This window comes from Acipenser ruthenus, chromosome 3 (assembly GCF_902713425.1).
Source record: "Acipenser ruthenus chromosome 3, fAciRut3.2 maternal haplotype, whole genome shotgun sequence".
NCBI lineage: Eukaryota > Metazoa > Chordata > Actinopteri > Acipenseriformes > Acipenseridae > Acipenser > Acipenser ruthenus.
In genome coordinates this window covers 17,686,407-17,699,737 of record NC_081191.1, presented here as the reverse complement: position 1 = coordinate 17,699,737, position 13,331 = coordinate 17,686,407, and the positions used below count along the sequence as shown (strand labels likewise).

Sequence of the window (13,331 nt, the reverse complement as noted above, 5' to 3'; positions counted from 1 at the left end):
CAGCAATATAAAATATTGCAGGAGAACTCCAGAAAACTCGAGTGAGAGCTTTTTCATACAGACTTAATCACAGCAACTGGACAGGTTAGTATACCTACCTTACCTTACCACAGTGAGAAGCAAAAGAGGAAGTGAGCTTGGAGTGACTCTTTCTTTGTTCCCTCAGGAGGCGGGACTGAGGACGTCACTCCCTGGAGGGGCTTATCAGCAGCTCTGACATGAAATGCTCAGTGAATACCTCACCTGTGGCAGGCATTCCAATTGAAAGGGAACTGCAGTAATATCACCAAAACAAGTCTCAGATTATACCATCTTGGGAGACAACCGATTATAATGTTACTTCTGACAGCACTCTCCTGAAATAATTAATGAATTTTTTTTTTTAATCAATCTGCTGACCCGCTATGTCCCTGCACGCAAGCTGAGATCCTCTGACTCAGGCCTGCTTGTTATACCCAAGCAAAAGTGCACCTCGGAGAGCGCTCTTTTAGCTTCATGGCCCAGACTCTATGGAACTCTCTCCCAGCTTTAGTGCATGCATTTCCCACAGTCGCTTGCTTCAAATCAACTCTCAAGTCCCACTTGTTCTCTCTTGCTTTTAATGCTCTCTAAGCCTAGTATCTGTTATTAGCTGTTGTCTAAATTGCTATTTCAGGTTTTTTACTCCATCTTATTCGTATGATTCTGTGACACACGCATTCACAATGTTTAGAATTCATCTCCTAGCCTTTTATGAGGGCAGCAGTGTGGAGTAGTGGTTAGGGCTCTGGACTCTTGACCAGAGGGTTGTGGGTTCAAATTCCAGGTGGGGGACACTGTTGCTGTACCCTTGAGCAAGGTACTTTACCTAGATTGCTCCAGAAAAAAAACCCAACTGTAAAATTGGGTAATTGTATGTAAGAATAATGTGTAAAAAATAATGTAATTGTATGTAAAATATAATGTGATATCTTGTAACAATTGTAAGTTGCCCTGGATAAGGGTGTCTGCTAAGAAATAAATAATGTATTATGCCTATATTTAATGTATCTGCATTGTTTTTTAATGTTGTATTTAATGTACTATGCCCTGTATTTCACTGTATTTCACGTATTATGCATTGTTCCTCACTATCTTGTAAAGTGCTTTGTGATGGTGGTCCACTATGAAAGGCGCTATATAAAATTGTATATATGGCAGTATTAAATGCTATGTATGGCAGTATTGACAATCAGGGATGTATAATATGATGCATTTATTCATTCCAGTAAACAGGAATTGAATGTTTTTATTTGTAATACAATTTAAATGATTTATAAATGGAACATTCTTTTTTTTGTTTACAATTTTGTTCCAGTTAGATCTGCTAATCCAATTACAATTTTAAGATAAAACTTACAAAACAAACTAAGGTGTCCATTTATATGCAGCTATGGCCAAATGCTTATAGAACTAACTAATTTTGCTTCATAAAGTTGAATGGAACCTGCTGGATAATGTTACGTTAACATATTGAATTGCATACTGCATTGTAGTTTTTCATATACTTAACAAAAAACTGACAACAATTTTAAAATGTGACATTTTGAAATCTAACATGAAATACTGTACTACTATTATGACTTCCAGTAGACTTTTGCGATATCGTTTGGTAGCTTCTTTGATTAAATGATGTTAAGGTGAGGTCTCAGTATGTTCACGTGTTCCCTAAATAGTTCTTTATCCTTCAAAGTGAGAACCATTCTAGAATATTTATGATAACTCTTTTTTCTAACAATGTGCAGATGGGAAATGGATAAAAGGTTTAATTCTGTCTCACCGTGTCTCAGTGTTTGGTTCATAATCTAGTAGTCGTACAGCCCTTGATCCTAAAATATCCACGTTGTGTCGGACGAATTGTCTGTTTCATACACAACATTTAGGGAATACTACCACATCAAGAGAATCAGTAAACAACTTGCCATCATTTGCGATTTAGAACCACTGACTTTGACATATGATAAATAAATACAAGTCTACAGTATATGCCCTTCAAAATACTGTTTAACCTGATATTACAATACACTGTATTCTTATAATGCTTGTAAAATGAGAACGTGTGAGTAAAACAAAAAGCAGTATGCTGTCTAGGCCAGAACACACACACACACACACACACACACACACATACACACAAAAACACTCTAAGGAACAGTGATATTTACACCTTTTCTTTAAGAATTGATGTAGTACTGTAATTATTTGTGGCTGTGTCATCTATATGAGAGTTCACTCATATATTTGTTTTTACTATGAGGACAATGACCCGTGGCACACAGATTTACTACACTAGCATGTCACAGGGCAATTGTGCTCCAGATTATCTGAAAATCTCATGATCTGTTCTGAGAATGTTGCACACATCTCTGCGACTCTGTGGTCCCAATCAGAAAGATAAAGAATGCCTGTACAGCACATAGTCTCTGGAGTCAAAATCAACTGTTATCTGAAAACCTAATGAACTAGTAAACATGCTGAATTGAATTAATGTTCTATTTCATTTCATTAATGATATAAGTCTCTAGAAATGCCAGTAAAACAAGTGATGGTTATTGGTGCTTATCCATATTTACTCTGCATCTGTCAGAAAAGCTTTCAGCTGTTTCTATATAAATGTGGAATACTCACACACTACAGTTAATTTGCAAGAGTTAATTTTATATTTGCTACAAAAACAAAATTGGAACTGATGCTAGAAACAGACTCATCACAGAACACTTCCTTTAAAATATTTCCATTTGTCCTATTGAAATAAAAAAAAAAAGTAATACTGTATCTTATCATTGCAATGTTTAGACTGGGAAATGAGACAGAGTGATCCCAATTGTAAGATCAAATTCATTCGGGTCTAATCTCTAATACTGGCAGTAGAACTTAATCGAATATGAAGCCGTGACACATTGCATTGAGTCAGAATTACAGGGTCATTTGCATTTCAGCACAACTTGAGACAGATGCTCCACACATCTCGCACATGGCACACGTGTGTGAAGTCATTCATCATTTTCAGATCAAAGTCCTCTAAGGAAGAGTGACAGCACCGCAGGAGTTTCAAGGCAGCCTCAGTATGTAATACAAGCAGCCCAAGCGAAGCCCCTGTTTGATTAGGCCTGCTGGGTAAATGCCACTGTCACGGTTCTACCGTCATGATCCTGGTCACCATGCTTGTTCAGTGGAGTTGGTTTTGCTGCATAATATATTTCTCATAGAACACTTTTGACACTGTTGTACAAATTCAGATATCAGTATATTTCTGGTATCAGTACTATATTATTGTCTTATTTTACAGTTTTAATAACCCTAAGGAGACTGAATTTTGGCTACACATTAAGTGGTTGCAATTGTTATAAAAAGATCTAATCCAGTGTGGTTTGATAGTGCAGAGGGAGGTGAACATTTGATGGGTGGTCTTGCTTTCTGCCATTTAACAAAGGAATTAGACTGATGTAGATGCACTGTTATCCTTTGATGAAATTGGTTTCACTTTGTGACCATGAAAGGTCCAGATGCCACTGAACAGACCAGCCCTGTCTAATACAGTAGTCTACGCATATAGGAACACATAAGAGAACACTTCGCCTAAGAGAACCCCCTTGTGCTGAAACCGATTTTCCCCATTGTAAATGCTGCGCCTAAAGGAACAGGAACTTTGCTTAAAAGAACACCTTTTTGGCACTGCTAGCGATTCATTCATAACTGATACGGTACAGTTTTGTAACCTGATAACTCATCATCATCAAACTTAAATGCAAATGGTTTATTCAGTCTTTTCAAATGTGCCTTCTCATCGCGAGAGTGTCTTGAGGCACACTGATTGGTTTATTAAATCTTTCCAGATACGCTGTCATATCATTACCTCGTTTTGTATTCTGATTTCCACGAGTGCACCTCATCGCTACAAAATGGCATGTAAACAAACGTGAAATACGCCACTGTTTCTCTTGCTACAAAAAGTTTGAGCTCCTGAAAGAAACCTGAAATCAGACACAAGTCGCCATGCAATTTGGTGTTTTCTGTTCTGGTGAGTTGCTTCACCATTCTGTTCTGTATTTATTTATATTGATTCATATTGTGTCTGGTGGTCAACTCTGTCTTAAAGAACACTTCAGCTAAGAGAACACTTTGCTTGCTTCCCGAGGGGTGTTCTCTTATCCGGAGACTACTGTATTTAAAATGTGTGCTCTTGCTTTATTCTAATTCCTAGAGATAATTTCACTGTCCTTCTCTCCAATCTGGAACACCAGCTAATAGACTGGTCTTGGGAGTGTGGATTTGACATGCATATTGGAGTGGTGACGGGACGGGACTGGATGTTTCAAACTCGCCTTATGGAAAGTGACCTATACATAAATAATTTCAACAGGGTGTGTACCGTTAGATAGTCCTAATGCAATCTCTAAGAATAAACTGGACAACATGTGCATCCCCCTTTTAGAATATGGTTTTATTAAGAAACACAGAATTTGGAAAATTGTACTACATTTTACATTTTAGCTATTTTAATGATTTAAATAGCGGCCACCACTAAACTACCCTTTCCTCTGTACTCATGTAATCATAAATCATAAGCATGGAGTTAAAGGATGGCAGTATTTTGATCTGCCAGTATGTCTTATTATGTGTTTTATTAAGTTACCAACCAAAATGTAAATCTGTTTTGCACAATTCTTGAGCTATCAAGAAATACATCAGAAATATGATAAAGATAAAGAACAACTTGTACTGTATTTCTTAGGCTTCAAGGAGATTTTACTTGGAAAAGAGAACACGCAATTTCTAAAACAGGAAAGCAACTGCTTTTTTATACATAGCATACATTATTAACACATAGAGGATAGTGAATGATCATTTGTGGTACAGTTTTATTCAACGCAGGAGGATGTCCCAGTAAACCACAAGCCCTGACAGGTTTACATTAGGACATCTTCCTAAGGGAAAAAAAAACGTGTACCACGAACGACCATTCAGTATTCTGTTTTTACAAGTATATTTTTTAAAATAAGTAGCAATAAAATGTGTACATTTTTTATATGAAATCAATTAATTCAGGGATTGTTTTATTTGGCAGATCTTTATTTTAATTGTCAACAGACTATGCTTTGACACAGATTCATTTTGAATCCTGTAATGGCCTCTTTGCAACCGTCTTTTTAGATAAGTCAGACGCAGGCAGATCATTCACAGGAATTTTTTGACTAAACTCATTCACAATGAAATTGGAGTCCTAATCAAGACAACAATAGAAATCTGAAATTGGTATGGGTATGAAATATTACCTTTATCATCACTTAAAGTTAAAGTTGTATATCATTTTCTGTTTCAGTCATCACATTCAGGTGACTTTTTAAAACTCCCTCCATGTATTGCCAATGTTTACAGCCACATTAAGCACAACCAGAAGGAGGGCTCCGTCCATTTTGGCCTGATAAACATCATTATGTACCATTCGTATATTCGTATGACAGGGACATCTTTAAAAATTCTTCATTCTTATTCTTAAAATATGAAAATCTGGTCAAGTTAGTTTAACTGGTATACTGTATGTTTCTTACTACCCAGAGAAAACAACCCATCTGAAAGGATATCAATTTTATCAGCTGCAGCTGCACATTTACTGAGCCACCAGACTGCCCATCACTTCACTTCACCACATTGAAAATAAAAGTGCTTCCTGTAACATCTATCTTGCCACACATTCTTTTGGTTTCCAAGAAAAAGCTCCCTAAATTTATACCAGAACATTCCTCACCTGAAATTTCAGCTATTTTTAAAAAAAATTCCCCTGGCAATGCACAAACAGAAAGAAAGCAACTTCTTACCTACAAACAGCACGTATAAGGCTTCTGAATGTGCCTAACAAGCACATTTTATGCAGCACAGAAACTGTCGATTAGAACTAAATAGAATAGAAGGAGTCTCTGGCTTTTCTAGTTTAGCCTAGATGAAGGGGGGAAATAACAATAAAAAATACACTATATATACATATATATATATATATATATATATATATATATATATATATATATATATATATGTGTATATATATATATATATATATATATATATATCTACACGGTCTTTAGATTCAAGGAATGTGCTCCATTTTATTCAACATTTGCATCTTGGCTGTTTGTCAATACTACTTCTTGCTTCAGTTTGGGCTATTTTTGCTTTCCCTTCCCTGAACATGATATTTGTTATTGTGACTGACATAAACAGATCTAGAACAACCCAATACAGAGCGGGCTCCATTAGAACAGGTAGGCCTGCCCGGTGCTGAGTTGATCGGGAGGTCCTGATTGGCTGAGGGGCGTACCTGGGGATCCTGCGCGCAGCTCAAAAAGTGTCTGCCCCACAGCTCGAGGCTATTGCACGTCCATAACCATACAGACAGCTTGCTGTGTTGACATCGAGGGCGTTTGGCCTACCCCCTTGGGTGGTCTCAAGTCCGGTTCTCGAGTACAGTATTAAATGCTGCGTAGCGTAGACGCTGTCTGCAATTAGCACTTTTAAGATGGTTTAAAGGCAACTAATACGTCATAGTGTGGAAAGGGCCTTATTCTGTCCCTTACAAGTTTGTAGTGTTGTGGTTCCACTGTGAATTGCATGTGCAAGTATCCCCATAGAAAATAATGTCCTTTTGGTTTCTAGTCGCCCTTTTTTGCCTCTGTATCCATCGTAATTGACATTGTTGGTCCACTCCTGATACCGCTCAGTTATAACGAGTGCTGTGAAAGTCAGATTCCAAATCGTGTAAGTCTCATTCCTGAGAAATAAGCACTGACAGTTTTGTTTCTTCTGGTATTTGCAGATAAAATGTTTAGAGAAAATGTTAGTGAAAGGCTTTCCATCCATCTTTTGTAAGCACGGAAAATAAATACTATTACTACCATTGATTTAGTTTTTAATAATAATAAAAAGAAAACATTTTAAAAGATAAAACCACCTCACATGCTTGTCAAGTACATGAAAAAATATTTGCAAAATACATGTTTTCCATATTTCCTGAAACAATTCAGATGAGGAAGCCCACAGTTGTTGTGCCATGTCATTCAGTACGCTACAAAAATAATTCTAGGAGCAATACATTTCATACTGTTTTAATGGGTGTGGGTAAAGGGAATTTGGTTTTCTGTGACACCAGCAAAATGAATTTCATAACATTAACCTAGATAAACAAAATAATACATACCATATAATTAATTAATGTACTCACTAGTAGTCTAGTATGTTGTTGACTTTTGTCACCCTTGGGAAATGCGTTGTTGCTAATAAACCCATTCATTACTTCTCAGTCTTAAACGTGAACACAGCTGCACGGTAAGGGAAAATAAATAACAAACGTGTATTTATAACTGCTTTAGGTTGCATAAATGGACACAAAAAATGAAACATCAGATGAGAAGCGGTATTTATTTATTTGCTCTGCTTACTGTTGGTGTGCACATAGTAACAACTTTTTTATGGGTGTAAGTAATGATTAGGGTTGATGTTGGTGAGGTACCCAGGTACCACAGGAGGAGGGCAGCAGGGACACCTATGTAAGCACTTTCGAGGCCTCAAGCTGGTGTGTCATCTGCAGAAGGGGGGGGGGGCACTTTGTGCTCAACTGCCCCCTCCCAGAGGAGGAAGAGGAGGAGGAACAGCTGCCAGCTCGAGTGCCGAAGAAAGGGAGGAGAGGTCGTTCCCGGAGGCGAGCCAAAGAGCCGGTACCCTCTTCAGCGCCAAAAAGGGAGAACAGCTGGGGTATATATCTCAGCGCTCTAGAGGTCTCGAGTCGGTGCCCTGCCTGTGGACAGTGGGGGCCCTTCCAGTCAACTGCCCCCTCCAGAAGGAGGAGGATGAACAGCATTTCCGCTGCCAGAGTGGCCTGCACAGCTATCAGCATTGCTGCTGCCAGCTTTGCCCTGAGCAGCATTTTCGCTGTCAGAATGCCTCGCCCTGTTGTCAGCGGTGAGGACACCCCAGCAGAAGAAGGAGGAGACCTCCACCACAGCCCTGATCACCAACCCACCCACAAGGATCCACATGGAGAAAGACAGACATGAGGGGAGGGTGGTTGAGTTTTGGTGGTAGGGGTGGCCGATGGCCGATGGCGGCCATGTGTGCTGGGCACATAGGAGGGAGGTGTGTGGCAATGTGGACGGGTATGTGTGGGGAATATTGGGTGGCAGGGAGGGAGTTAAAATCCTCCCTGCAAAAACATGTGGGAAAGTGGCTGGAGCCAGGAATTGAATACGTGATTAAATGATTAATTAAGGCTCCAGCCACAGGTGTATAAATAGGGTGATCACGGTTGTAAGTAATGATGGTTGATGTTGGTGAGAGGTGAAGGTGTTTTTGTGTTCCGTGCTGTCCCGTTTTGTTTGTTTGTTTACCTCCCTGAGTGTTTTTGTAGATCTTTTGTTTTGGCCCTTGTGCCATTTATTTTGTTAATGTGTTTTGCCTAGTGTTAATCCATATTATTTGTGTTTATTTATTTATTAAACGTGCACCTGAGCGCTTAACCTGCAACTTCTGTGTCTGAGTCTGCCTTCCTGGTCTAAACACCATTGCCAGTGACGCTGTCCTGTCACAATGTGCCATTTTACATCCGGTGTGGCTGTAAAGATCTTGCTTTGTCCACCGACCTGCGGTGACAACTGGCACAGTAAATCAATCTGCTATTTCTCTGCTTGAACAATTGGACAGTACAGAACAACTGGACAGTACAGTACATCTAAAGTGATACACATCTGGGCTCAAGTGTTCCTTTAAGGTCATACTTTTTAATAGCATGCACCACAGGATAAACAAACACCTTGTGACAGGGTACAGAGTGGTAACATCAGGCCAGAATGCAGGAAGGAAACAAATAAAAATACTGCAGTGCAAAAGGTGCAGCATGTGCCGTTTTTATTTTTAGACACAAAAATAAAATAAAAGGTTAACCAAAAAAACACACTGTTGCACACAGAGCGAAAATAAAACAGTTATACAAAACAAAATCTCGAACCCAAAAATACATAAATTAGTCAGGCTGGGCAGAAGCCTTCACTGACACAGAATGAAATTTATAATTAAAGTTCGGGAGGAGGGTCAGACACCAATCTCCGCATCACCAAATTGAATCATTCAATTTACACATTAGCTAATTTAAATTGTTAGCACTATAAATACCCTCTTCACTTATCTCTCAGTTGCGTTTTGATTTCATCGTAACCCACCACCTCCCCATCTCCACCTTTCTTAATAACAGTTTTTATGTTTTATCAATGGGGGTCTCAGCCTCGTCCAGTCGGCCAGGCAGTGAACCCTCAAACCAAGTTAGGTTTGATGCCAAATGAATGTGTATATACAGCATACTTTTCTGTAAAATCGCATACTCCGCATTCTCTACAATAAATATTTGTACTAAACCATTTTGTGATTGGTGTTTGTCCCGAACTACTGAATTTATTTTAGTTTTGTTTTCTTTTCAGTTTACCTCGCTCTTGTTCCTCCTTCCTAGAACACCCACCCAGAGCAGGGAGAACTGCAGGCCACCTTCTACACAAGGTTTCCCATCCACGCTGCCAAACAAAACCTACGGCTCTTCACCATCACATTTAATAAAACAATAACAAAACAACACGACTACACCGTCATATTTATAAATAAATAAATCATAACATTAACAATAATAATAATAATAATAATAATAATAATACAACAAAACAAATACAAAATAATAAATTGCACAGGGGCGGAGGGGTACCCCGTTCTAAAAATAAACAATACATTTATGGCAGGGCTTTGCCCCGCCCCCTTTTCATGTGCACGGCTCCTCACCCTGCCACACACCTATGAAACATCTTAGCATGACTTGTCAACTGCATTCAGAATCAGGCCCATTACAAAATCCTTGCTGTGCTCCTTATTGATGTTGAAAAAAAACGCGGCAAAAGTACTGAGAGCTAACCTTTCGTGGTACAGCTAGTGCTTTATACTTCACTGGACTAGGCATAATAACTATTAAAATTCATTACAAGAAGGTCAAGGATACGATTTAGAAAAGTCCCATCTGCAGCAGAAACAGTGAGATACACCTGTGTCTATTCCCTGTACGATTCCTACATATACATGAAGTTTATAACCCTAACACAACAGCTGCAAAGGCCAGCAGTTTGACTCCTTTTAACACTGCAAGACACAAGAAGTAGTAGATGTAATTTTCAAAAGCGGTGATGTAGCCTTAACCCCACTGTATTGTCAGTGGGTTAAGGCTTGTATCATGATGAACACATGTCTAGTCAAAATCATTGCCTCAGATGGTTCATGGTCCAATATAGTTAACACCACTACTCTGGGGTTCGGGTTTAAAACCAGTCCTGAGTTCTCAGCACAGAGCAGTTCCTCCTCCAGCAATCATGAGGCAAGGGATTGGGAGCCTTTAAATATCAATGTACAGGCATTGAGCGCGAAATAAAATAGACACATAAATAAAAAAATAAATACATTTCGTCGTAAATCTGCATTTTGTGATAAACCTAATAAAATATCCTGCATGCAGAAACAGGATTAAATAAATCCTTACTTTTCAGGGAAATTTAAGGGGAAAAATAGTTCATTCTAAGGATTTACACTGAAACAATGCCATAACGCAGATTTAAAACAACAGCAACAAAATATTATTTTTCAGCAAGATACTTAAAAAATATATTCCATCCCCCTTTAACTGCAACCCGCTTGGGTTCTGCTACAATGTAACAAATCTTCAGATACTGTACTGCACATGCAGCAAGGCGCTGAATAACACATATCTGCACATCTTGCCAGTAAAACAGTCTAATTATGTTCAGCATTAATATGGTTCTGAATCCCACCCCCCAAGGACATTAATCCGTTATTAGACTTCAGAAAGGAATACAGCACTGATCTGCCATGGGGCAACCCTTCAGAAATCACGCATAATTTTATCAAAGGCATCACTCACCCGATGTTGCTGAGTGCCTGCTCCAGCAGCTCGGTTTGCAAAATATTCTGAGGCGGTGAGAAAGCCCCATTGAAATGAGAGAAAACAGAGCTACAGAACTGACGCAATGTCTCAAACTGCATTTTCTGTTCTCCTTTCTGGCCCCTCCACCACCATCAGCACCACCACCTGTCCTCCAAAACCTTCTATCTTATAGGTAACATCAAACGCCAAGATGCCAATCAAGTTCCATATTCCTCCTGATCTCGGTAGAAAGTATGCTTTAATGAGCAGCAGTCGATAGTTAATTGTTCAGTCATTATGCTCTGAACTTAGCCTGGGAAGATTTAGGTGCACAGACAGCTTTTCGCCTGACTGTAGCAGGATTTCTTTAAAAAAAAAAAAAAAAAGCAATAAGGCTGCTTCACAGGCATCCCCTGCTGAAGCGTCAAGGGCTGCTTTCAAACACACTACTCATATTTCTCTGTGCCTATTAAACACACTCACTCTCACACACACACAGGGCTGTATGCTGTCGTCAGGAGGTTAGCCACATCTCGCTGCCAACCATCAACTCTCAGAAGTAATAAAGAAGGAGGACAAGGCACCCTAATATCATTACTAGTGTCTGGGAAGAAGAGAAGGAGTGGATGGGTTTCTTCTGAAATTAAATCTAATGGCTTTGACAGAGTATACTCACAAATCACTGGAGCTGTGTGGGAGGACAGTGGGATTGTCTCAAAACATATAAGGAATCTTTATATGGGAACCGCAATATATTTATATATTGGCCAATTTAACTAGGAATAAAAAAACAGCTAATTTAAAGCAATGAGTCTTGTAAGGGATTTTTCACAATGTGTATTCAATACCAATTTTTTACTCAGGTAATTATTCTTAAAGTATTTGCATATATTATTATTATGAGTATTATTATTATGATTATATAATGGGTTTGATATGTTTAACAGTCTAGAACTATAGTAGTGAAATAATAATAATAATAATAATAATAATAATAATAATAATAATAATAATAATAATAATAATAATAATAATCATGCATCATTATCATTGGGTATAGAAATATAGTTATAAACATTAATATTGTGAGACCATTAAACCTAAGATCCATACTGTTCTTGTATATACATACATATACAGTACATTTGTACACAAAACCTTAGAGGATGTTTCTTATAAAGAAACCTGGAAACAAAGCATTTCAGTGCTAAAATTAAAAATATTAAAATCCTGCAATGAAGCCAACCAGACTAATAAACCTTGAAATGCGCTATTCAGGCAATGTCTGCAGCAATACTGGGGCAGCACTAATCTCACAAGCCTGGCTTCCTGCAAGACACTTAAACAACAGGCCCTGCCCCATCCGGGCTTCATTACTTCATTGTTCTCCTACTGGGGAAAATACATAGCAGTAAACCTTATCCATATATCCACACACACACACACACACACACACACATAATATATACTGTATATAGTGATAGTGTGGTCGAGGGAGCACGATGAACCAGGCTAGAGTCAGGAAGTGCAGTTGCAAAACAGTGGTTTCCCACACAGGGACTGGTATCAGTAGCCAAACAAACATATAAACAAAACACTGGAAACAAAATTAAAACCTGGCTCGTGCTGGCTACACAAGTTTCTTCTTGTCCCTAACTATGGCCAGGACCCCGACAATAAACATGGTGATAGTATCAAATCTGCTTTTGTAAGTTTAACATTTACTTTAAATGCTTCCGCAATGTTGAAAACATGCATCAACATACTCCCCTACTCCTTCAGTGAAGCAAACACAATGAACCTTTTTATACAGGTGTCTAATGAGATAACAAGGACCCACTTAATTAGCACCTACTTAATTACTGACCATTCCAGGTTAGCACGTGGAATTTTCCCACACACAGAGAACTGGGAAAGGGTGACCACTGTTGGTGAAATGGCCAGTTTACAGTGGCCCAGGGATAACGCACTTTTCATCCTAAAGCTAATGTACTGGCTTTCCAGCACCACCACAATATATATATATATATATATATATATATATATATATATATATATATATATATATATATATATATATATATATAATCTGTATATACTGTGTTGCGAAAATCCTGCTGGCAAAAGCATGATTTTGCAAGTGTCCCTAAGTATCCCCCTGAGGAGATTTGTCATAGGAAACCCTGTCAATTTTTTTCTCCACAAATGACATTCTGTATGCTAGTGAAGGAGAGAGCCTCCTCTAGCTGAAAATGAAAATAAAGGCTGTGGTGTAGACATTATAAATATTTTATCTTCAACATTAAAAAAAAGCCATATCAATGGAATCTGAGCCCTGTTTTCATTATTTGGTGAT

The 13,331-nt window shown here is 38.4% G+C and overlaps 1 protein-coding gene across 33 annotated transcripts in view; it reads right to left on the bottom strand.

The window, feature by feature from the left end:
- Positions 1 to 13,331, bottom strand: part of LOC117394363 (regulating synaptic membrane exocytosis protein 2-like) — a 265,103-nt gene that overhangs the window by 164,276 nt on the left and 87,496 nt on the right. The window contains exon 1 of one of the 33 annotated variants that reach the window (XM_059012685.1): positions 10,973 to 11,402. The exons of the other annotated variants lie outside the window; for them this stretch is intronic. Within the exon in view, the coding sequence (XP_058868668.1) occupies positions 10,973 to 11,094 (122 nt within the window). The 5' untranslated portion in view covers positions 11,095 to 11,402. Of the gene's footprint in view, positions 1 to 10,972; positions 11,403 to 13,331 lie in introns of those variants that run through there. 33 annotated transcript variants of the gene reach the window in all.